The sequence below is a fragment of the Haliaeetus albicilla genome, chromosome 21 (assembly GCF_947461875.1).
Source record: "Haliaeetus albicilla chromosome 21, bHalAlb1.1, whole genome shotgun sequence".
Taxonomy (NCBI): domain Eukaryota; kingdom Metazoa; phylum Chordata; class Aves; order Accipitriformes; family Accipitridae; genus Haliaeetus; species Haliaeetus albicilla.
In genome coordinates this window covers 23,204,202-23,230,820 of record NC_091503.1, presented here as the reverse complement: position 1 = coordinate 23,230,820, position 26,619 = coordinate 23,204,202, and the positions used below count along the sequence as shown (strand labels likewise).

The window sequence follows — 26,619 nt, the reverse complement described above, 5'->3', positions numbered from 1 at the left end:
ATAGGATATTAAAGGAGAAAATGCGTCCTCGGACTGGACACAATGCACTTGTCCAACAGTAAGGTCCTCATGCTTGTCTAGCCATCTGTGGTGGAGGGAATATTGGTGTTAAAAGTTGATTTGGTTTTTTTAAATGTCTACCTCCATGAAGATTTTAGCCACTGTATTTATGTTGTTCTGGTCACAGGTTTTAGACCCGCAGCAAGTTTTTCTGTGCTTTCAATATTCACCATCTGTCTTTACTGATATTCACTGACGGATGACCAATGTTGATGCTCGACATGCTGCATTTCACCAGCTCTGCCCCGGGGATTCCTTCCCTCTCGCCTCTCTCCCTCTTCATCTCCCTCCTGCCTGTGCTGCAGACCTGCCTCCCCCGTTTTCCACCCCCTCCAAGATGTGCCTGGGGCAGGGGTCCCTCTCACCTCACCCCTGCTGCTGTCCCCAAAATAGCTGCTGTCCCCAAAACAGATGCAGAGGCTTAGGAAAGAAATGCCAGGGCTCGAGGTTTCTGAAGGAGGCAGGGAGAGAAAGGGCAGCAGATGCTGAAGTCATTAGGTGAGCAGACGCAGGGAAATAACGACATTCCAGAAAGGCCTCTCGCCCACCGAAAAACCTGAAATGCCTGAAGCTGTGAGTCTTGAGGCTGAAAGTGCTGGAGCAGCATATCTAGTACTTTGTTAAATTGACCAGTTTATTAGCAGTGTTTAAAAATGATCTCCTGTCTTTATTTGCAAAAGCCCATGAACAGTAAATTATGGAAAAAAGTGGGCCTTCAAAAAACAGCTGTAAGTGATTAGACAAAACAATAAAAGAAGTTACTTGATGCTGTCTCTTCTGTCTGCAGGGCTGTTAGAAGTATTTGCCTGACCTACTGCTAATACGCAGAGATTATTTTCGTACCAATCCCTCTGTAAATTATCTGACAGCAAAACTGAGCTTTGCCCTGCTTAATGTATATCAAGCGAACTGATGCAGGAAGTGCGCACTGTGTGGTCTGCCCTGCATCCAGATAAGAGCTGAAGAAAAATCAGGGTGTGGATGGATTGTTTGCCCAGAGATCAGAAGGAGCACACACGGTCTCTAAATATCGGAAATAGGAGACTGCGTGGGTCTCCCCATTTGCAACGTTGCTCCTCGGGGACAAACTGTGCCGTGGGGATGACCTGGCAGAACTCAAACATCATTTCTGGAAGTGGTGCGTGGGCATTAACCCCAAAAGACCAGTGCAGGGTAAGGCTCTGCAGAGATGCTTCTTCTCTCAGCTGTGGAAGTGGTAGGACGAGGAGGGAGCGAGGCTGTGCCTCCAAAGCCTGCTCGGGGACCGTCGTATTGTCTCGCTACTCCTGACATGCTGTGAGCTGAGAGGGCAGCCTGCTGTGTAATGGCAGAATGACCGGTCTGTCCTGAATGAGCCGAAGTGCTAATTCCTTTATTTTACCAAAATTGTTGTTCTGCTATTAGCCCTCTGATAGAAAGCTGCTGGCAAAGTGCATCCAACTAAAGTTCTTGCAGTCTTTTGCTGTCTCCCTTGGATTTCACATCCTCAGGGGCTGAACAACCTCTTTGGTTGTGCAGGTTCTGCTGCTGCTCTCCCCCTGCCAAACCTCTCTCTCTGCTGGCCGCTGGTCAGGACGCTGCAGCCTCCCCACTCTGCTGCTGCCACCGCCGCTGCTTTCGTGAAGGGCTGTTTGCTTGCACTTGCGCGTGATTAAAAATCTCATACTTGGAAATGGCAGGCTGAGGTTTCAGCAGAAACTGGGAATTAAATCTGTTTACAGGCAGCTTGGGAGGAGGGGACGCTTCTGCGTCTCTGCCTTTGCCTGTGATTCACTGCGCTGGGAACAAATGGAAAATAAAAGGGTCGAGACAGCCTGGAGGGGGAGAACAGAACAGATGCTAAAGGGAAGCCTTTTCTGCACAGTGTGGTAGGGGAAGCAGACCTAACTTTCAGGAGAGCATGTATTAATCAAAATGAAGTTGGTGATTACCGCTCAGACTGAAAAAGGTGATTTCTTTCACCACAGTTGCAGAGAAAATGGTGTTGGGCTAAGAGGGGTTGCCTTGTAATTTGAAGCCAAATAAGGCTAGAAGAGGGGCAAGAAATAAGGTGAGTAGGAAGAAACTGAGCATCAAGAAGCCTCTTGAGCAGGGAGGTCAGAGGGTTGGAAAAAGAAGACCTTGGCTGCTTAAGCCGTATTTTATTTGCACTAGGATGGCCACTAATGTGCCCTTTGGAAAGGTGATGGGAGCCAGTGCCAGGAGGGGAAGTCCCAGGCAGTCCCAGAGTGGAGCGTGTGCTGCAATTTGGTGGAGATGGGAAAAGGGAAAAAGATATATGGCAGGGAAATGATATGTGCAGGGGCAGATTGCCCTCAGCCTCACTGGGAAGTTCCCAGGGAGCCTGGCTGCCCCTCACTGCTCCCCGGCTAGAGACCAGATCACAGGCATTTTCCATGAGGACAGCAGAAAGCACATCTCCACTGCTCTTTTGCTGATGCTTCAGTTCCTGCACTGAAGAATGAAGGTGTTAAAACATTACAAGGAAATGGATTTGAAAATGTTTCTAACATGTCTTAACCTTTCCAGTATGTGGCTTCTTAACAGTAACAGCGTAATTTTCTGCTCAGTATTTCTACAAAAGCCCTGTGTGGCACTGATTCTCTGCTGTGAAGGATTGCAGCCTCCAGAGGTCTCAATTCCGGAAAAGCTCTAAGCAACTGAAACAAGGGTTTAATGGGATGAAATGTGTATGGCAACGTTAGCCATGACAGCGTAACCAACTTTGCTGCTGCTGCTAAATCCCAAACGCATTTCCCATGCCAGCAAGCTTCAGTCAGATCCTTGAGGGTTTTTTTTTTCTTCCCTAACACCTGGGTAATGCCATGCATGACTCATCCTCTCTCGTACTGTCAAAGCATGTGCAGTTCTGCAAGAGTGATGCGCAATGCGACCGAGCGCCTGGTGCTTGGAGCAGCTCTATTCGTTACCTCTTGGGTCAGCTGTCCTCCAACCAAAAATTTAGCAACGCTTGCACACGAGTATCTACATGTGGGGTGTGTTTTAAGGAGAACTGTATACCCATACAGCTACTTTGGGTAAACAAGCCCAACCTGTGCTTTCTTTTCCAGCTGGATTTTCAGTCAATCTTCCAGTACAGTGTTAACAAAATGTAGGTGGAGAGAAGGGACTCGGTAATAGCTACAGGAGCCCTCACTCTCATCTCCTTTGGTGAACTTCACTGTAAAACTTAAAATGTCACATTTCCTCCATGCACAATTTTTAATTAAAAACTCTCCATTGAAAAGGTCATGACAGTTTGACTCTCTGCTGCCCACACACCGATAGCCCAACAGCAGCAAAACCTAAATGAAATTCTTCCCAACCTGAAAAGAAAGCTCTGAGGACCCTCTCTACCTGGAATAACTAACGAATGGAAGCAGTGACAGCCTGTCCCTGTGTCCCAGTCCTGCCACATGCCTTGTGAGTAATTGCTACCCATCACCCCTGTTCTTGCTGGCTTTCTTGATAAATAATACACAGCTCTTCACCGTAGCAGACTTCTCATCTTTTCCTCTTTAGCACTGCTTCATCTGCTTCTCCTCTAAGATTACAATCTTATTTTTAAGCATGGGGTGCAATGTGCTTCTGCACTTCTAATATGTGGGTGCCTGTGAATTGTCAGATGCACCAAAACCTACTTCGTTTCATTCTCTGTAATCATGTGCATGTGACGAGCTCTTGCTTGTCCATCTTTTTTGGACACCGCAATTGCGTTGCTAAGATAGGCACTTTCTTTGCAGAAGAAAATTTTATTTCCGATCCTGTTGTCAGCCACGATCATTATTGCAGATTCAGCTAAAACTTCCAAACATGTATGTTCTGGTTTATTTAAGTTGTGGAAGTATGAACCGACTCACAGACCACAAAATGCTTTATCTGCAAAGGAAAGAGCACACCTGTTACCATGTACCTGTTGTTAGTGTGCTGCAATCTTTTTGATTCCTTGCCTGTGAAAGCTGAAAACACAAACTGCCTTAAGAGATTGGTGAGTTTCAACTGCCAATTTCTCCTTTCAAACTGAAATACTAAGTTTATAGATAAACCTATTACTTGACTAGAAAGAGACTTTGCACGAAATCCATGGCTGGCTCACGCCTAGAATTTTATTCAATCCATTCAAAAAAATAGACAGAACTATAAGGTGGCACATATTGTCAGAGAGTACAAATGTCACATCTTTCTTTATACAGTTTAATTTAAATCCATAGATTAAGATAGTGAAATAATTGCCCTGGGTGGGAAAATAATTAAGGGTCTTCCATGAAAGGACAAGTCTTCAGGTAAGCGTTTACACAAATGTATCTGGTTAAGCATAACTTTTTCTATCCTCTATAAAAATATAAACAGCATTTCAAAATGTCTTTAGATAAGTACGTTAAGGTCATCTAACATGGCATTAATGTACTGACAGAATATGGGGCCTGGGCATGTCAAACCACATTTAGTAATCCATACTCAGCCAAAACGAAAACATTTTGTGTGAGCTTCAAACATTGTACAATATAACGAAAGAAACAGTATCAAACCAAAGATACACAAGTATGATGTTCCTCCTCCCATATGAACTCCTTATCTTTGTTTTGTGTTTTTTGTTAATATGGCAATGACTAAGACAAAAGTGGGTTTTGCACAGGCTAACTGTAACTCAGGATCAAGTATAACTTGTCTTTCCCAGAAAGTAACATTGCTGGGAAGTGACATGCACCAGGATCAAATTAAGGGCGCTCACCGTTGCATATGTTTTACCTGTGCAGTATTACTTTGATACAGACTGTAGCATGTGACAGGAGGACAAGTGCAAATTACAAGGGCAGAATCTTGGCTTCCCAGACAGCAGAACCAGGCCGTAAGACTAAACAGTATTTTTAAAGGCAAGAAGAAAATTAAACAAAAAGCTGTCTCATCTAAACTTTAAACAGTGGGATGTAGGGTGTTCCTGGTATGGCTGTCATAAACACACCCTATGTTTTCCAGGGATGCAAATCTGATAAGCTAAACACCTAATCATTGTTGCAAGGACTTACTGGATCAACACAGACTAAAATGTTCGAATATACTGAATATAATGGTCACAGGTCTAATCACATAATTTCCCTTTTCCCAATCCTAAATTTGTATTGGAGCAGCTTTCCCATCAGCTGTGTGTTTGTACAGCAGAGCACTCGATGTTGTAATTCACTAGCACGTATGCCAACAACAGCTGATATTTTCCAGTTAAAGTGATCTACAAGTGAGAAACAAAACCCGGGGTCAGGTTTCAGATAAAGGTTGGACATTTTGAACTTTGGACAAAGTGACAGGTATCTTTGATTCTCCCGGTGCTGGCGCTTTTGTGACTGGGTTTGCATGGGCTTTTATATCAGCTATTCTCTCTTTAAATCTTTGCTGGAGGTACTTTTCTTCTTTGGAGTAACTTTTAGCAAAAGCAGACATCAGCAGACATGCTGCCACAGTGGACCCTCCAACACAAAACAAGATTGCTCCTGCCAGCTTGCATATATCAAGGGACCCATTAAACTGAATGGCACGGGTATCCACCACAACAAAATCATCTTTCCCAAGAGCTTCGATTTTCGGTGGCACAAGAAAACCCACTACAAGAACTGTTAAACCTATCAGCATAAAAGCCATCCCAGAGATGAGTCCGACCTGGAAAACAAAGAAACAAAAACCCAATTAATATGCCTTTCCAGTTTTTAGTTGGTAAGTGGTCCTAGGAGGCATTTAGCTTTCACAGTGTCTTGCAGGTACAGTTCTCTCTTCTAGGACAAGGCTGATATTTTTCTTTTAGGTCATATGTGGCCTTACTAGAACTCAAATATATGGAGAAACTGTCTTTTTACAACTCAATAATTATATAATTCAGTTTTGACATTTCTGGAAACTCTGCAATATGCATCTATATGTCTAAAGAGCGTTTCATGTCCAAAGGCCCCATCACAGAGAGGATCATAGTTTAACCCCAGTGCTGTGTGACCAATTATTTCTTTAGCTTTAGGTGGTGGTTAGCACCAACAGTTCAGTCCCTGGTGTCATATCCACCACTTGCTTTTACTCCATGAAATGTCATTCCTTTGCAGGGATTAGAAGGAAGATGCTATTGCCGTAAACAGATCACAGAATACTTCTCGCACATTTCAAGTGTAAGTGCAAAATTTGGTTCACACAGAAGGGCCCTGCTGTCAAAGCAGAGGGGTTGGACTAGATGGCCTCAGAGGCCCCTTCCGACTTCTGGTGTTCTTCAGGTCTGTCAAGTTCCCCAACCTTAATGGAGATCTTGCTGTTTTCTCGATCCCTAGGTCACACAGTCCCAGAATTACTGCTGTTAACCTACCAGTCCTATTCCCAATAACCTGGCAGGCAGGACTATTGTGGGTGCAGAGGTCAACTACACTTTCAAGCTATGGGTGGGGTTTCCCAGACAAGACTTGGATGTTTCAGTGACATGGCTGCTCATGACAGAGAAACTAGATGATCCAAAGACCCCAGAACTCCCTTTGGTAACTCAGTAAGAGCACCCTGCTTTCAGACAGATGGTTATTCAGTCACTTCAGGGAAAACTGAGCAACAGAAGGCCTTTCTGGGTGAATACCTAAAGCCATTAGTTATATGGGAAAGTCTTGAAATGGGAGTTTCTCTCTCCAGTAAACAGCAACATACAGTACCTTCCAGAATGCAGAGCTCCACCTACTAGGCGATCTCTGGATCTGAAAATCATCCTCATACTCCCAAATTGAAGCTGTGCAGTCCTCATAAAACTGATGCAGGTAGGACCGAACTCCATAGCGTTGGTACCCTCCCTCGGTGCTGCCCTGCGCATGCTTGGACCCGCAGATGTCAGCATAGGAGCTCATCCTTCCTACCTGCAATCAGAGGTTTCATGCAAAGCAGATCATTATCGACATGATGGGAGAGCAAAGCTGGCTACAAACTCTCCAGACGACATGAAGAAAAGCAGCCCAGGAGAGACCTTTCCTTCACTTTTTTCCAAACCAAGAAATGAGCCTGGTAGAGTTGCATGCAGTGACTCGGCTCAAGCGAACCCAAGGCACTCGGCATCTTGCGCAGCACAGCCTGAAGGTGCTGCAGGGAACATTCCCTCCCATATGCAGGGTGCCCGCTCCCCATCTTTCACACTCGCACGCTACTGCGTTTCCATGGAGATTGAAAAAAGCAGAGTACATCAGGTAACAAAAGCCAGCATCCCTCAGGGGCTCATGTTGCCTCTCATCCAGACTGTTTTCATTAGTTAACCAGAGTCTGCAACCTCAGGAACTTTCCAAACTGCTGGGCAAGGGTTTTTTTAATGTTTTTGCCTGAGCTTTTGAAGTGCAGGACTAAGCATTGATAGAACATTCATAGCCATTAAAAACAGAGGCAAAGTAAGTCCCAGACAGATTGAAATGGTACATATCCTGTACTTAACTATGGGTAACTAAAAATGAAAAAGATGGAATGCCGTAACAGCACCAATCTGCTCACTGAAGAGAGTGAAGTGGAAATACTAAACTTGTGGCAAACCACTGCCCCCTTGGAGAAGTCAATGCCCAAGCTCCTGCTGACTGTAACAAAATCCAAATTTTGCCTGCTAAGAAAACTACCAACAATGTTCCCTGATCTTTCCACTTCATGGAAGATTTCCTAACACACAAAATTTGTATTTAACCATGCAGGTCCTAGGCCTGAACTTGCCTGCACAGGTGCAATGCAACTGAATCCATTGAAGTAATACTAGCCCCTAAAAAACTTGAGCAACAGGTCAATGTTACTTAAGCTGACTGACTTCTCTTTAAAGAAGTTCAGAAAGTCTTAGTCTGAAGGGAACTGTTAATCAGTACTTGCATCTGAATGTCACAGCTCAATTTATATCGGCTTCAAGCAGTTCATCTGATTGCCACAGCAATTTTGCTTAGAGGGAAGGGAGGTTTGACATGCTCATGGCAGCTATGATCTCCCAGTTTTGCAGCCCTACAGCCCTTGAGGAATGGGTGATCTTGCTGGGCATGAAATACCGGAGTATGCAAGAAAAACAAACACTGCTGCATTTAAATTAAGTCAAAGCCAGAAAGTATCGATTGGGAATGGCAACAGTCTGAATGAAGCTCTTGGCTGGCTCTGAAATCACTGCTGGTGTAACAGTGATCTTCCAGCCCTTTGGAATCTGGTTGCGTTCTTGGCCTAGGGATAGAGGGGTTTGCTTTTTCCTCCTTATAAAACCCAGTAATCTTGGTTTTTATTTATTTTGCATATCTAATATGTGTTTAGTTTGCAATTTCATGATCTCAGCATCTCGTAACTGCAAATATCTCTCTCTTGCAACTCGTGATGATGTTTCAAGGCTCCCACTCAGTCATGACTTCTGCGAAAAAGGAGGCCCGCGTGATGATGGGTGTCCTAGCAAGGGCCAGCACTCCCTCCAGGAGAGGGGGGGACAGTGCTGGTGGCTGAGCTTTGCAGAGCAGCAGGGGTAGCGCTGGGCACAGCTTATGGCAGGAGCCCCTTCTTTGAACCCAGAACTGCCTTTGCATCCCCTGCAAGTTTCCCTTTTCCACTTCAGCCACCATAAAGCATTAGGAAATCAAAGAAGCGCTCTCTGACTCTGTGGACAGGCTTACTCTCTGCTGGAGGTACAGCATCAGTGCCCTCTGGAGTGTGCTCAAGGTGCTGGCCTTCCCAGGCAAGGTAGAGAAACAGGCAGGGTGGACGGAGACCTTGAGACAGCAGGAAACTCCTGGACACCACCAGCTGCTCACCAGGTGAGGAGGGAGAGCCAGGCACCAGGGCCAGCCCATGTCAAGTTAAATGTTGCTAATACTGACATTTCCCACTATGGTTAATATATTGGGAAAAAAAAAAAAAGCGTTGTGCTCTTTTACAATGTTATGAGCTTTTGAACGCTATTACTTTTTGAGGTACAAAAAAAAAATAGTGGTATGGATATAAGTATATAATCTGGACTCTTGTCCAGATCTTGTGGGTAAATGCTGGAAGTTTTTCTACTGTTGGAGCCTGTTTGTTCTTTTGCAAAAGAGTTCCTTCTGTTTCACTTGGGAGTCCCTCCTGCTGTTTATTCCCTACCTGAAAAGAGAGCAAAAGAAGTCCTCTTTTCTCACTGCCACCATTTCTTCAACAGCTAGCTGCCATCTTCCACAGGACAAGCACTGAAGAGTTCTCACAAAACCAGAGTTCTGCCCACCTCATAAAAATACCTCAGGGTGCAAAGAGAGGATGAAGCAATGATGCAGTTTACCACAGCTGCCCCAGCCCTCACACACAGAGTCCCACAGCCTATACCTTAGGGATAAGAATGGTTTATGTCCATATCCCTCAACACATCTTTTGGTTATGAGTAAGCAAATGCTCCATCTCCCACATCAGAAAGAAGAAAGTAAAGAGGCCAACCAAAGCCCTGCAGACTCGCTCTCTCGGGTCCTTAGGTCTTTATTCTCACATCAACCCTACCTCCTTGAATACATTATGCTTAACTCCTTGCCAACTTAAGTCATTCAGGTAAGCCTATTTAGGATCACATAATGAACAGAAAAGGAGGTATTTTCTCCAGGTGTAAGTGACTCCATAAGGTCAACACAGGGAAGGGTCAGCCCTACCACGACCAGATAATGTGGCCTGCCAGAGCTCACTTGCATTACTCCAGCTGCCACCAGGAGACAATTTTAGAGCTTCTTTGGTTTCTTCAGAAAGCAGGTGAAGCACATTGCCAAATCTGAACCAGCACCTGTGCTTTTTGCAATTACAGAGAACTCAATGTAATCTTACAGAAAGCCATATAAACGCTATCTTGCATTCACTGCACTGACTGTAGGTTTAGTCAAGAGAGAGAAAGGAGGGTGTAGTGTTTCTAAGAGCTTGATGAAGAATTGCCTGTAAGAACCCCACAGCCTGGAATCGCTTACATTATACAGAGATTCTTTTTCTTTAGAAATCTAAAATGCTAATAGGTGGTTTTGGTCAGGCATATGATCAAAATGATAAGTAAGAGCTGGGAGGTGGAATAGAAAACAAAAGAATGATCTTTTGCTTGAAAGAGTTGTGATAGCATCAAGTAGTACAACCTTTTAAAATGGAAGGGGGGAAAAAAAAAAGAAAAAAAGGACTGCCAGCATCATTAATTCCTTTCAAGACTGCATATTAGTCCTACTGAATGTTTTCTTTATGCTTGGACTCTTCCACTTATAAGTAATCTCCTATCTTTTGCAAAATATCTCATCCCTTAGAGAGAAGAGAAGGCAGCTTCCCAGCCCTATATGACTCATTGAAGCAGCCTGGTAATTGGGCCTAAGATGGTCTCTTTTCTCAGCTGCAATGTAAACATAATGATGTTGTTCTTGCTACTTACACATGGGGCAGAGGAACTGAGGCAGTCTATGGTGGGAGAAAACAGTTCATAAATAAGAAGGAAACGTGTGTCACAGCATCAATTTACATTGCATGAATAAATATGGCAGTGGCTATGATCTCTCGAGTGTTGAAGCGTATCTGCATGTCTCACCTTCGTGGCTGAGAAACTAAATGCTGAAATGTTGGGAAACTTTTGCTAAAGAGAGACACAGTTACCCAAATCTGTGTTACACACGAGCTTAGAACATGCATCCAGGCCGCAGGAAGCGGTTCAATCATTAAAAGTTTTTCAGTGCCTAAACCCAGGGTGCCGAGGAACACGTGGGATGTATGATCGCAGCTTCAGAGCACACCACTGCGTAGTAGCTATCCATCCCCTAGCAACTTTTGTTTCCATGGCAAAAGCTGTCCTGTTTACTTTGAGCTTTACTATTCTCCACCGATCTGGGGAGATGTGACTGGATTGGTGAGCAGGCAGATTGAAAGACGAGCAAGCTCCAAGACAAATTACCCAGTAGATTTCCCAACATCTTTGCTTCCTTACTGAAGGGTTGGACACGTTTGAAAAAAAACAAAACACGAGGAATTGGCACCTGAAAGGCAGGGCAAAGCAAGTAAGGACATGGCATCGCTCCACGACACCGCACGGCCGCCAAACGCGAGCCACGAACCCCGATGGCTTCGCGCAGGTGAAGCCCCCCTCTCCCTCCTCCATATTCGCGCGCTTTGGCCCCTTTCTGTGAGAGGGGCCACCCTTCCCGCCTTCACCCACGGAAAAGCCAGACCCCCCTGTCAGGAACAAACACCGCCGTAAATCCCCTGTCTCCCACAGCAGCCTCCCAGCCGGCCTCGGCGATGCCTCAGAGCTACCTGTCGTGGACGAGCAGCCCACCTCGGCCTGACTCAGGTCCGCCGAAGCCGAGGCGAGCCCGCGGGCGGCCGCCGCTCCCGCCCGGCGCCTTTGCCCTCACACGGGGCTGAGGGACCGGATCCTCCCCGCTGAGGGCGGCCGGGGTGACTCCTGCGCCCCCCCGCCGTGCAGCGGGAGAGCCGGCAGGCCCTTCTCCTCCCCAGGGGGGACGACACACACACACGGACCGACCGGCCATCCTCACCCCCCCTCCGCGCCCGGCGCCGGCAGCCCCGAGGGCTGTGAGGAGAGCCCGCCCCGGCGCCGCCACCTTCCCCCGGGCGGGAAGCTCCGCACCGTACCCCCCCCCCCCCCCCCGCCCGCTCCCGCCGTGAGGGCACGGACGGTGACAGAATCGCCCCCCACACCGAAGTACCGAGCCCAAGTTTGCCGAGGAGGCCGGCAGCGGGTTTACCTGTCCCTCCTACCGCTCCCCCCCCTCAGCCGGTTCCGAGCAACCGCAGCAGCGCTAGCTGCGGCTCTCCCGCCCCGGTCCCATCTCCGCTCTGCGCCGCGCACGGCCCCAGACAACCACGTATTATGGACGGCCCGGAGCGCCGCTCGCCGCCGCTCCGTGCCTGCGCAATGCAGCCGCCGCCACAGCCGCCACAGAGGGGCGGCGGGACGCGCTTGGCCCCGCTGCTGCCCGCGCACACACACCCCGCGGGTGGCTCCCCGGGGAGGAATGCCGGGCCTGGGCTTCCCCCTCAGGGCAGCGGTGAGGAGAATCCCCTCAGACCTCCCCACCACCACCGGGGTGACTTCCCTCCCGCCAGCGGGGTGTCCTCCGTGGGTGGCGGGAGCAGGAGGGGGCCGTGGGCTGCATCTCTAATGGCCACCGTCAGCTTCCCCCCCTCCCCCGACACTTTTAACCGGCCTTGAAAAATGGGGAGACTCGGTGCCGCGTTATTTGTCCAGTCGAGGGCGTAGACATCACCAAAAAAAAGTGATTTATGAGCTGCAAAGAATAAGGCGCTGAGGTCCGGGGGGGTTGAGGGAATATCGTCAGTCAGCAGGAGGCCCAGCGGGATTTTTGGAGACCAAGGGCCAAGCGTCCGCGTCTTGGGCCTGCCCTGAGAGCAACGGGTTGGCTGGTCGGTGGGGAAAAGACTTAAAAGTAAGAAAGTTTGGGGAATTAAGGAAGTTAGCGAGGGAAGGGTTAGAGAGCATGGCAAGGCGCTGAGAGCTGGAGATGGTAAAATGTTTCCCGCAAAGCGGCAATATGCAATTCCTCTGAAAATGAGAATGCGAAGGGCAAGAATGCTAAAGAGTCATTTCAATGCTCTGTACTGAAATACGGACAGAAATAGGGTATCGTTGCATGCAGGAAAATTGGAAGTGCGTTAAAGCAAAATGGGGTAGTATTAGCCAAAGGAAAAACAAGGTCTTTTTAAAGGGCTTAAATCAGTACGTGAAGAAGGTGGTGAGATTAATGGTGGTTTCATTAATAGCAATGCTCAAGCTCCTTTCCTGCGTTTGATGAGGACAGTAAGTTTGGGCAATTGCAAACTAGGAATCATAAAAATAGCTATTAAAAAAGAGCTTACTTGCTCGTGAGAGATTACATTTGGAGGAAGAAATGCTGGTTTCAGTGGATTTCATCCTATCCTTCCAAAGCTGTTACGCCTTTCCTGCTTCAAGTAACGAGTGATGCCAAAAGTGGTTCCCCGGACCTGAGCAGGGCTACTTCCCCAGCAGTATGCTATTCAGCGAGTGCTTGGCATACCCCAGCCCAAGTCAACTAACAAGGTAATAAACTGACAATTATTTGTGAAAAACCAGGAAAATACAGTGAAGTGATAAATGAGTGAAAAGCGGGATAGAGCATCAGTCTTAAAACAGATTTCCTGATGGATTGTCCTGTAAGACTCACACCAGATTTACATGTAGTATGACAGTTAGGACTGAATGCTGCTTTATCCCAGATCAGGAACATGTCTTCTATAGAAAAAGCAATTAATCTACAGGAGCTGTCCTCTCTCTATTCACAAAGCTAGTTTCTTTTGATTACTTACCTACTGACAAAGGGAATAAATAAAAGGAATATGAAATACTTGTGTTGGCCCAGTACAATTTTGTTCCCTGACACAGAAGTAATATGCTCAGTGAACCAAGACAAATTAGTATTGTAGCAGTGGGGATGTTTGCAGTAACGCTAAGAATGATCTGTGAACTCCAAATTAACAACCCTGAAGGTTAACCATTGATAATCTCAGAAGTTGCTTTTAGCGCACTCTTAGTGCATTAAGAAAACTGTAAACTCAAGCTGAGATCAGAGCTGTTCTTGAAGTATAGCTGAGCTTGGTGATGAGGGGAGTTGAAGGGAAGAGTGTCAATGTCCTCTTTAGCCTTGTAATCAATAACATCAATGCAAAGGTGTTTTAGAATACCAGGACCTATAGGTCATGGTGTGACTCAGGATGTGAGCTGCTGTTATATGAAGGAATTTCCAAAGTTAAGTTTTTCCTCAGTTCTCAGCTTTCACAAAATTTAGACTGTGTTTATCCTGAAGGCTTCAGCTGGGAGTGGCATGGAGAGCAAGTGTAATGTCCTACCTCAAGCTGTAGTTGTTGTTAACTTGATTTTTTTTTTTTCCCCTTGTGGAGAGGGAACCCAAGCCTAGTGCTTTCCTTATCTTCCACCTGCTGTGCTAGAGGTTTGTGACGGACAGTAGTGACCATGCTGAGGAAAAAATCCTGTACTGTCAAGAACTTCTGTAGGTGGTGGTGTTGGTTGCCATAGAGTTTACAGGCTTCTCTCTTACAGAGAGGTGATTATATCAGCCAGTTTGGTGAACGCAGCTTAGTTAGCTTCTGGGAGCTTGTGCTGAATAGGAGAAATTACAGCTTCTGGAAAACACGCTTCTTTTGTAGCAAAATGCAGCAATTGGTATGAGATTCATGTTCACTGAGTTGCAGATGTCTGTCCCTGTTTGCTTAACGGTGATGGCAAGCTTCCAGAGGCTCTTCTTCTGTTTCACGTGTTGCGGAAAGCCGTGGCCTGAATAGTTTTGCTGTAGTGACGTTATTGACACCGTTGCCTGCCCTTCCCTTCCTAGTCCCTGGCTCACCTTCAGCTGGAGAGCAAGGCCCGTAACGCTGCCACTTCTCAGAAAACCTTCAGGTGACGCAGAACCACAAGGAGCAGCTTGGGCATCTAAAGGTGATCCCACCCATCTTCCACACTTTACAGGGCAGCAGAAGAGAGGTGGGAGCACTCCTTCCACTGCAGAAGTGGCTGAAGGGGGCCATGAGGAGCAGGAGCTGTTGTTTGTCCTGCTTCTGGCTTCGAGTCTCCTCCAGGAGCTGTGGCTGCCATTCAGGTGGTGCCCCTACGTGAGCAGAAATACGGGGGAGGAATGGGGCAAAAAGGCAGAAGTCAGGTCAGGGCTGTAGTGCTTTTCTGGGGATCTTTCTGCTGCCACTATGGCAGTTCAAAATGACTAGAGGAGGCTGTGAGGGGAAAGGTAGCAGTTTCTCAAGTTGCCATTTGCTCTGCATACTGGCTTGAATCAAGTAGCCAGAGAAGGTATATTATAAGGAGTATTTTATTTTTCGAAACTTCTGATGCGGAGGGTGGTTTATGAATGGAAGGGGTGTTTTTTTCAGACTCTAGACAGATACTGCCAGCTGCTCCATTCCTGTTTTATCCAAAGTGATTTCGCTGTTCATATTGTCTAGAAAACTGTGCTTGGCTACTTGTTTTTCAAATATTGCTGTATTTCCCAGTGCTTTCTTCAAAATGTTCTAGCTAGCAAAAACAATTAATTGTGATAATTTGTCATATTCTGCCATCACCATCTTTGTATATAGATTTTTTCTTGTCCCCTGAGCCAGAAGTACAGAAGATGCTTTCTTGACAATCGAAATCATAAATCTAGGTGCTTTTTTCTATCTCACCCTGAAAATACATGGGCTAGGAATTGTTAGTTCTCTTTTTCATTCTTGTTGGTGCTGGTGAATTTGAATATTATGATACCAGGGAATATTTGGGAGCTGTCTAATCCGAAACACATATAGACAAGTGATTGTGGCAGCAACACTTGTGGCAACAACAGGGAGTTTGTATGAGGGAGTGAACATTTGCCTGTGAGGGGATGCTGGGCAAAGAGGGATAGGCAGGAGGAATCAGAAGTATTCCAGTGACCCATCTTCACTCAGAGACTGCCTCCATTCACCACATTTGTGTTTCCAGTTTTCAGTAAGAGACTTTCGTGCTCTTAGGTCTGGTTGTTTCCAAATAAGCTTTGTAGATGCAGTGTGTCTGCAGGGTTTAGAGGTGAAAAGCCTTAATTTGGATCCAAATGAAATGGCAAAATGTCAAAACCACCATTTTCTAGAAGTGTCAAGCATTGGACAGCAAATGTGTGCAGCAGTGAGTATTTTATTTGCAGCAGCTACTACTACCGCTAGACGGCTGTGTTGTTTTAAAATACACTGCCTATGAAAATCGGTGCCTAGGAGCTTGGGTTAATTTCTAAAATTTGGTTTCTCAAGGGAAGCGTAATTCAAAGTCAAGGGCAGGTGGGGGGGCGGGGTGGAAACTATTCAGAATCAGTCTAAGAAATTCAGTTTTCTCAAGAGGAGACGTGGTGTAAGATACGATCAAGTGCTGAGCACCCCTGTCAAGGGCAGACTTTCAAGAGTGCTCGGCTCCCACTGGGACAGCCACCAGGGCCAAGTTTCCAGGCGTGCTGAGTTGTGGCTGCCATGTGCGTGAGTTACTGTGCTTGAGTGGGTTAGGCCACATCAGATGAGTTTCTCTCTGCTGTATTCCCGTCTCCTGTGCCTGTGAGGAAAAAGGTAAACCAAAGCATCTTTCAGTAACTCTTGCATGCCTGTGCTTTCTGTTCCCATAGGGGAGGTTGCTAAAGATGCTCCACGTGCCAAGTTCTTCTGTGTTTTGGTGCCCACAGGGAAATGGGAGCATCTGAAAACTTGACCTCTACTGTGAATGCTGAGGGTCATGAGGGTAACATTAATAGCTGCTCTCAAAATGCCGTGGAGTCTTAACATTTTATCTGGGTGATCACTCTCGCAGAAGTACTTATACTGCTTCCTATCAGCTTTTGATAAACTGGATGGCTTTTATAAAGCAGCCATTGTAAGTTTATAATGCAATTACTCTGTGGTTGGTCTCTCATATACCTTTATGTATAATCTGAACATTAACAACACAGCAGAGTGAAGGTAGTACACGAATACAGAGTAGTCAATGTTAACAGAGTTTTAAAAGGCGTATTTTGATTATAAGGGCAAAGATGGGAAAGATGACACTGTCGTGTTGTTATTGCCCATGTGTATTGGCAGTGTCTTCGAGTGGCTGTTATCAGGCAGGAACCGCGTTGTCTGGAGGATGCAAAAGGCATCCAAAAATGTGCAAAGGCTTCTTCTGGTTCGAGGAGTTACTTGCATTTGTTGTCTAAAGCAGTGTAATCACACTGTATTTGTAATGTAATTAGCCCCTATAGCAAGTGCCAATTGCCAGGCTGTGATTGATTGTCTGTTAATCTATATTTCTTGTTCAGAAAACAGTGCTGGATTTTAACAGTGTGAGTGTCTCTCCAAACAATTGCTTCCCTGAGAGTGGTGAGAAGGATTAGATGAACACCATCTCAGCTTTTGCAACCAACTATATATTTACTTACAAGAGAACCTGTATCCAATTGCAACCCTAAGATAGCACCTGTATTGCTACGAGGCTCACTGAGGAGAGTACACACGGTTCATGCACGCGATTTATGGATGTTATGATAAAATAAATGTGTCAAATCTGTCCAGGGTGTTTGAATAGAGACACGAGGGAAATGTTATCTTCTTTTTAGCCAGTCCAGTAAACATTTGGTTCCACCTTCGACCCTGATGCACTTTCAGAGGGCATGGGACTGGTGAGATTACAGGCAAGTACCCTTGAGAGCGCAGAACATACTCTATTATTTCTGAGCTAAAAAATAATTGAATTTCTGTGATGACATTTTCCACCTTAATTAATTGATGATGTTCAAAAGTAAATAGGCAACAATCACAGGCAGACTGGTTCCACTCTCGTGGACACCTGAGAGTGAGAAGAGTAACTGTGTGCTCTTTGATGTATAAACCAGCAAGATTCCAGTACAAATACCATCCTTTTGATATTATACTCAGACTTGCATGCAGGGCATTTAAAACATTGCTGCCTTTGTGAAGATGTCACAGGGACAAATTGGTTGATGTAAATCTTCTGCTTATAGACTGCCTATAGACTTTTAAAACCCTTTTGATTTCTATAACCATATTTCACTGGGAGTGTGGTGCTCTGCGCTTGGTAGAGCTAATTTCATCAGAGGACCTTTTCTAAAGTTGGTTTTTGCATTGCAACCAAAAAAAAAAGTCATTGTTTTTTGTTGCTCCCCAAGGATGAATTACCTGCACTTATCTTGACTAATATTGTTTCGCTTACAAAGAAAGAGTAATAATCACTCATTTATTTGAACAGAGTAGAATAACAGTTGTGTGCAGACTTCATGAGGAAATAGTACACATGTTCCCTAACAAAATCTGTTTTACTGTCTCCTTTCTGCTGTTTGCTTGCTTGGTGTTGTATGCTATTATATGCTAGCTGCCTAAGGGTTGAAAGAGGAGTAATTTCTTTGAAGTCAGGGATCAGTTAAGAGTACTTGGCAGTCCTGTGTCCTTCTAGCCACCTGTGTCTGATGGTGGCCAGTTGCAGGCGCATGTGGAAAGATTATAAAACCAGGGCAATCACATCAGGTTCTCTAAGCTCTTAGCTTCTGACAGCATGCAGCCTAGGGACTTAGGGACTAGGGGAAGTCATAGCCACTTCTTTGTGTTTAAAAGCCGTTAATGAACCTTCCTTTGTGAACTCAGGAGTGCCACTGCTTTTGGAATCTACTTTTGCTTTTGGCAACTGCTGCAATGGGTTGTGGTCTTAATTCACTGAGAAAGGGAATCACATTCCAGGTATGTCTGCAGAATGATTTTTTAGCTGGGAAGTCAGTCACTTTTTCATTCTATGCCCTTGTGTAACAGCATACTCGGAACAGCTGCTTGCTCCAGGTGTTTTGTGCAGAAAAGATTGAAGACCAAGGCCCAGATGTTCAAACCTGCTTTGGGATCTATTTATTCAGGCAATGGTATCTCACTGAAGAGAGCTAAGCCCTTTGAAACCAAGGAGATGGGTTGCCTAAATAATACATTTGAGTGCCTTTTTTTTTTTTTTTTTAATCTGAGGAAATCAATATGTGTAATTTTTTTACCGCTTCACACTCTACAGTGCATTAATGTCCCAATCATTTTTTGCTTGCTGATAAGATGATCGTGATGTCACTGACATGGTTTGGTGTGTAGTGACATAGCTTGGAACTTTCACTGGGTCAGCAGCTACACCTTCTTAGTTAGCTAGCTTTAGGGGTTTTGAATGCAATCGGAAGGCTCTGCAGCTAGAAGGGAAAAACTAGCATCTTCCATTCATGATTGATATACCTGGCATTCAAAGAAAATTCTCTAGTTCTTTTTGTGTATGTTATCAATTTCAAGGCTGAAAGATACCATTATACTTCTCTATTCAACACCTCTCATAACCAAGGGCAATAATTCTGTTCTCCAAATTTTTGAATTATTTTTACCAATTACATAAATGAACACATAATTTTATTTTGACAGATTGTAAATTCACTGAAAAAAAAGAGTTGCTGGAGGGTTGGGAAAAGGAATTTTTTTTTTTATTTGGTTCAGTGGAGAAAACAAAAAATAGAAGGAGAAAGGAAAGATTTTGAAAAAAACCATGTTGATAAAGCACTATTCAAAATGAAATATTTTAAGTGACATTTGAAATGTCAAAGTATTTCTATTTTGAAACTTAATCCTTTGACTCTTCCATTTAAAATAGTGGTTTGGTTTTGTTTAATAAATGGACCGAGACAGAGAAAGAAAAGGTGAGACAAATAAATGGAATAGTCCCAAAATGAAACAAACCCTCTCATTTTGTGTCAGTCTGAAATAAATGTTCATGTTTTGCAACCAGTCCTTTGTTTCTCCAGTTATAGCAGGGATAATGACTTCCTTGGTTACTTATTCCAGTGGTTAAATGATCTTGCTGTTGTAAAGGTGCATCTTGGTCATAATCTGTTTAATGACATTGAACTAGACTGTGGCTTTTATAGGGGAGGCTTTTTAGTTGATTTATAGCATTTGCATTGCTGTAATCAACACTGTGGCTGTTGTAGTAGAGGCAATTTCTGGTAGTTAATGACTGTAATCTAAGAGAAAATAAGGTATTGTGATAAAGGGGTTCAAAACTAATGCAGTGCTAATGCAGGCTAGAAATGAGGAACATTATTCTAACTCTAAGGCTAACTAATTGTTTTAACAATTTGACTAGGATTTTGTTAGATTCTTCTCTGTTCTATTTCTTAATCAAGATTGGCAGTCTTTTTGGAAGATGCCTCAGTCCACAAGAAATGACAGGCTTCATTCGGAAGTTGTCTGAAATCATAAAGCCTGAATTATGCAGAAGATGAGAAGACACTTTTGTGCTTTTCAGTATTATCTTAAAAGAGAGTAACACCTCTTATTACCTATTGGGCAATAGTGTAGCTCCACTGAAGTCAAACGCAAAGTTCCCTGTAATGTTGACGGAGTTCCCATTTGACCGCTGACTCAGCAGTAAGCGTTCCCTCAGTTTAGGTGGCTGTGTTGAATAAAACCTGGGGGTCTCTCTGTCTGAACCTTAATTGTATGGGTGGGGGTGATAAAAGTGTTTTGCAGAGATGTTTGACTTCCTGCCTGACTGTTGTAGCAATCATCCAAATGCGATTTCAATGCAGTTATGTGGAAGAACAGCCCTGTAGCACTCCTCAGTCTCAGATTCCTTCAAGCCTTAGGCCAGGGGCATTTTCAAATGCCTCTAGTACCTGCTGTACTGAGACAGTTTACCATAAAGCATTTAGAATTACCACATAGAGATAAAGTGGTGCGAGGTGGTCTTCCAGACTTTCTTTGGCTGAGAGGTTAGGTAGTTTCTTCAGACTTTTTGTGTTATCCAGAGTAGGGTGTTGGTGGTTGTGGTTTTGTTTTTCTTTTTTTTTTATTAAGCTTATGCTAGAAAATGAATTAGCATTTGAAAATAAGACTGTTTTTTTCTCATCATAAATCACGAAGGAGTAATTGCCTCAACAGAAAACCCAATTAAAACCTGCTGCCACAATGGCTCAAGGGCCTCCTGAATGCATGATTAACACTCTTGTGCCCTTTGACTTCCAGTTAATAGGTATTTAATCTATTACCCTATTTAAACCCAGCTTCAGGAGTGCATTATAATGAGGTTCACTCACATGTGTTGCCTGGGCTATGAGGGGGTGAGAAGCTCAACTTCTTTCTTGGTAAAGTCAATAGAAGGACTGTAGACCAGCAAAGTGGTGAGTGTGAGACAGTACCAGTACTTTCTGTTCTTTGGTGCGTGTAGTGACTACTAAGTAGCTTCTCAAGCTTTGGCTTAAATTACATGTTGAAAAATAAAAGTAAAGTTATTTTCAAGAATAAGCTTTGCCCCTGAGAGTGCTGGAGGGAAGGAAGCTCATCCACTGGTTGTATGAGTTGGGTATAATTTCATGTACTTCTATGTTGAGTTTGTGCACTTGACAACGGTACCCCTCAAGAGATAATGCTTGCATTGGAAGTTGACCATTATATACATATGCGTAACTCTGAATAAATATTTCTTCAGAAATGCCAGAGGAGAGAACTGGGTCTTGCCAGCATCTGTAATGTTTACTGCTGCCTCCATCTGCTGCTGCTATGTTTTCCTCTCTTGAGATCCAGTTTGTTTTGACTCTTATTACCCTTGTACGTTAATTACATTCATGCTGTGCTCTTATTGATGAGGAAAAAGTTGATATAGAAAGGCCAGCAAAGAACTTGCTCTTTGTTACATGTATCTGTTTGCTTTAGTAATGTGTGGGCATTCTTCTATTATACTTTTTGCCTGTTTCTCTGTGATCCCAGTCTTGGAAACGATGATGTAAATTAGGGAAAAACTGTACTGAAATCCATTAGTGCCAAGACAAAGCAGATTTTGCTATCAGTTATTGTTTAATTGAACCAGATATTTTATAGACTTCTGGTGTCTTCTGTCTCTAGAATGTTGCCTGTTGGTCTGCGTCTTTTACTTAACAGGCCCTAAATGCATTTTGCAAGAGGTATGGGGTGCTGTGCTCTGTGACCCTGGGCGGGGGGGGGGAAGAACCTGTTCTTGGCATTTGGTCTGATGACTGTTTTGATTGCTTCATTTATTAAGGGCACTTTTTTGAGGTAGTGGGTTCTCGTACCCACTGTTCTTTCATCTGAGAACATCCTGAACCCTGGGTGACATTGAGGTAATTAATGTACTTCCCAAGAAGGAAGATGTCTTGCCAACAATGCGTTCATACCTCACGGTAGACAATTAGCTCAACAAGTAGCTACAGATAATGTACTCGGTGACTTGGCAGCGCAAAATGGAAGAAGGTGCAGCTATGTGGTCTTATTTCATAGCTTTTGGGGTATCTTAACACACATCCTTCAAAAATCCATTCCATCCTTCTGCAGAACAATCAGTTGGCATATAAATATGCTCAGTGTCTGGCATATTTTGAGTGAGATAAGACTGGAAATGAATAGAGAGGCAGTGATAGAAACAGGGCTAAGTGGTTTGATATCCATGGATTTGGAGGCCTGAATTAACCTATAATTTGCTAAATTATCTGGTTGTTTGCCTTTGTATATTGTAGTGATTTCTCATTACATATTGGCAACATTACAGCTTTAGGGAAAGGTATAAACTTTATCCTGAAGGCATGAGAAACAATGGCCAAAATTGAAGGCTCAAATCCTTTTGAAATTCATGAGAATATCTCAAGATTTTTATGTTCTTAGACCAGGCAATGAGTTAAGGAGCGGAATACGGCTGACAGCTTCATCAAGGTTATCTGAGGTGGTGGTTATTGTAGATGGCATGATTTATGTTCAGCATTATGCAGGCTTATTAAATTCTATTGCTAAAATCTAGTTCTTCTTTGCTTACTACCAACACTGAATGTTACAGGAAATTTTGTTAAACCACACTTCTGTTCAAACTTGTTGCTGTATTCCAGTGAGACACAGCAGTGGTTTACACAGTATTTGGGGTGCACTTAGAAATGAGGTTCACTTTACGCCATGACTTACAGAATTTACCTGATATTTATGTTCAAAAAGCAGTTCTACAATACAAGTTTTAGGGTCTGGTGGTTGCATTTTTGTATTCATAAGAATATTCCCTTTCCTGGTATGCAGGCACCTTGCGAAAGAAGAAATTGCCTACGTTGTATAACCCCTTACACAAAAACTGCTTTCAAATATTAGTGAAGGTAATTTCACCTTTGTGTTTTTAAGGAGAAATATGTAAGAATACCAAACAAGTTACAAAGATAATGATGTATCAAAAACTCTGTAAGATATTATTTCTGGGCAAATGCAAGAAAAAGGAAATTTGATGCCAGAATCTTTGTAGCTAACTCTTACAAACATCATAATTTTTTCACGGGTGTTTCATCAGGGAGGACTCCAAAAGTATCATATCCCTCTGTGGAGTAAATTGATATAGCTCTGCTTGAAGTTGGTAAAACTGCGGTGAATTTAATCTTCTGGGACCTGTGGCCATAAAGCCAGAAATTCTCTGAAATTTGAATCACATCGCAATGTTCTTCATCTTGCAGAGAGGCTTGTGTTTCAAGGTGACTGGAGTTTCTGAGTATTGCTTCAGAAAAAGGTGGCAAGCCAGGGAATTGCTTTTGGACTGCTATGGGATTGTTATGTCTCACAACACTGAAAAACAGCCAACAGTTGGAACAGACCTGTAGTTTAACAAAATTTTCAGCACACGGTGTTGATGCGGAGCAGCGTATATAATAATAAGTATCTTGTCTGGAGTGCCTATCCAAGAAGCCTTTGCCAGGGAAAGATAAAGATGATCCAGAGAAGATGCTTTTAGGAGGAGACTTGCCTAAAATTGGGTAGAGTGTGACTATAATACAGATAGGAACAGTGACCAAATGGGTAGCTGTTCCAACTGGGTACCCCAAGTAGTCTTAACCATGTCAGATATCAAGCAAAATACTCTTTTCTTTTGCTTACTGTTGGAATACTTTGGGGACCTTTTAAGGAAGGGCTGGCGATGGGCAATGCTGTTTGGCTGATGGGGCTCATCACAAGCAACGTATTGCTGTGATCTGTGTGAGGAAGGAGGCCTAATCAAATTTTCTTCTTGCTGTGTCCTCTGGCGTAAGGTGCTATATTTGGGAACTGCCTTTCCTATCTGCTGACTCATCTGTGTCAAAAATAAAAAGAATGTTAGGCTTTTTTTAGACCAAGGAAACTGTTAGAATTTTTATAGTACTTGGCATCTCTTAGAAACAGAAACCATTGTCTCCGCAGTTACCAGTACTTCTATAAGGTACATGTCTATCAGTAAATAAAACAGACCAGGTCCTTTACTGTGGTCTTGAGGGCAACTTGGCCTTGCATGGCTTCTGCCTGTAGGGCTACACGCATGTCTGTCCCTACTTTTCCCCATCATCCATGCTGCATATGAGAAGCATGCTCTGTGACCATGTCCTTGCATTGTCTGGGTGATGTGGGCCAAAATGGGGTCAGGCAGCATGACAACAAGTGGTGTTACGAGACAGTGCTCATACCTGCACCCTGGCTGGTTCACTAGTACAGATGTGGCCATGGAGGACAGTAACGAAATTCCAGGTTCGTGCTCCAGAGTCATTTGTTCTGGGACATCCCCCTTCTGCTGCTCCTGTGTTTGCATCCAGATCTTCTGTCTGAATCTGAAGGAACTTGACTTTCTCTCAGCTCTGAGCCTAGAAGAGCTTATCAGTCAGCTGTGGCTGGAGAAAATAGCCCTCATGGTCAGGGTGTATTAGAAGAAGCCTTGAAGGGCTCCAACCCCATTTTATTTGATGAAGTATTGTCTATGTGTAGCCAGAGGATGATTTGTCACTTGAGGCCTTTGCAGGTTCGACTTCTTTACCAGTTGTGCAGAGAGGGTCACCTTTCCCTCCTTAAGATACTTGCAAAAGGTTCCTGGACTGACACTAGCTGAGTACAACTCACTCCGTAAATTAATAAAATAATTAACTCCTTAATTGGCTCACTTTTCAAAAGCCTACACTTTCATATTTTCTTCCATGTCACCTGTGCTTGTTAAATTCATTGCTAATCAAGAAATAAATTGCTTAATTGCACCAAGATTCTGCCTGAATCCTGGAAGTATTGGAGTTGTAAATTATCTGGTCTAGGCTGCTGTGAAGTTATAATTGCATTTTAAGAGCTAACTGGATTACCACAGAGATGTCTTCGTTAGGCATTAACACCTTCCTCAGGTGGTAAGGTCACAATGTGGCATTTCTCATTGCTTTCCTCTGTCTTTGATTTCTGTCCTTAGATTCTGCGTGCTTGAGTTTTCAGTGATGTGGGCAAATACATTTACAGGCATACACATTTATAAATCTTATAATGACATGCAATAAACATGGGGTTCTTTTGAAAACACATTTACTGAGTTGTGTTAGCTTTTTTCCTCCCCTAGATGCATGAGGGGAGAATATATAAACACTGTGGACTAGTCCCCCTCCTACTTGTGTTTTGTGGTGTTCGGACTTTACTACAGATCTCACCTGGGCTAACATGAAAGATCCTGTTTCCGATGGTTCAGGAGGTATCTGCTGGAGAATCTGGGAGCTAAATATTGTAGTGTTTGTACATCAGGAGGCATGTTTAGACGTGATCACTTAAGACCTAGTCTCAGAACCATGAAGCAGGTGCCAACGAGCCTTGGTAAGAACATGGAAACTGAGCCAGATAACCAGGGTTAAGTCTGGCTTGAGCACATCTGTATGAGTTACAATGCCATCTTGGTAGATGCCCCATTGCAATCCCATTGAATAACTCTGTTCTAAGCAGTGTTTTTCATAAGGGTGCTTTTCAAAAGGTTAAGTCAAGTTCCTTCAAACTGGCACATGTTCATTCCGGGGTGGTCAAAGAGTGAGCCAAAGCAGGTCTGGTACTATTAGCAGCTACCTCATAAGGACTATTAGAGGATGGGTGTCATCTCAGAGAACAGGGAAAGTGTAAGTGTGAAGCCTAATTTTTAAAATGGTTGAAGAAAGCCAAAGGGGAAATAGAAACAGAGGACCTGGAAAAGAGCTAACAGAGACTACAAACGTAACTAATCATCAATATGATGCTCTTGCATGGGGGAGACACCATTCCAAAGCTTCTAAACAGGACGGTTGTGTACAAAGGTGATGTTCCTCTTGGCAGTGTTGAGGCATTGCTGAATTCTTGTGTTTAGTCTTGAAATGTCCAGAAAGAGTGTGTTGGAGATTCAGAGGTAATAAAACTAAAGCTTTCAGAAATATGCTCTTCAAAGGAAGCGTGCAGGAATTACGCTCTGTTTAAAAAAGTAACTGAAGTTGGGGCATAAGATTTCAAGACTGCTACAGAAATGGGGATAATCAACTGCCGGCTAACACTGCAGAGAGCAAGACATACTGCACAGCAAGAGTTTGTCTTGAATAATAGGGACTATTTTTTTTTTAACTGCGAATTCAGTTATACAGTTAAATACAGTTGTTCTTAAAATTGTTATTCCAAAGAAATTCCTTAAGATAGACCACCTCTGTCAGGTTTTATTCTATAATTAGTCCTGTCCTACATTTCTTTTTTTTTATGACTAGCTCCCACAGGAGCCAATGGGAGAAAGGCATGCCTGAAAATCCCCTGAATTATACGCTGAGGTGCTGATCTGTGAAAGCCCCTACATGATAATGAGATTTAAATACTTAAAATACCCCTGAGAAATCTGAGTATGAGGCCTTCCAAGGTTTTAAAACAATGACTGAAGAGCCCTGGATTTGAGCATAAGTTGTTCCTGTGTTTTCTGAAAATGGAATTCGTTAAGTGCTGAATATCTCAACAGGCTGCTCTAGCCCCTTGAGATCCACCTCCACCTCCTCGGACCCAGTCCTTCCTGTGGTACAGGTGCCTAAATAGGTCTGATCTGAGGTTCTCTGTCCCATGTACTAGCATAAACTGATATGTGAACCATGGCCTGTAAAAAGGTTAACATCCATTGATTCTTACACCTCATAGGTGCCTTCTGAAAATACTTTCTCACGTGCTTCTCACAGTGGCTGTTAGCAGATCTGCCAAGGACACTACAGCTCCTGTTCAGACTGGGCTGGTTTTGAAAATACCCTGTTT

At 43.9% G+C, this 26,619-nt stretch overlaps 1 protein-coding gene across 1 annotated transcript; it reads right to left on the bottom strand.

Annotated features, from left to right (window-relative positions):
- Nucleotides 1-4,140: 4,140 nt before the first annotated feature.
- On the bottom strand, nucleotides 4,141-11,941 carry NRSN1 (neurensin 1). The gene is made up of 3 exons (XM_069809213.1): nucleotides 11,748-11,941; nucleotides 6,729-6,926; nucleotides 4,141-5,712 (listed from the first exon to the last, which is right to left on the bottom strand). The coding sequence occupies exons 2-3, from the start codon at nucleotides 6,915-6,917 to the stop codon at nucleotides 5,314-5,316; spliced, it is 588 nt and encodes a 195-aa protein (XP_069665314.1). The 5' UTR covers nucleotides 6,918-6,926; nucleotides 11,748-11,941; the 3' UTR covers nucleotides 4,141-5,313.
- Nucleotides 11,942-26,619: the final 14,678 nt, after the last annotated feature.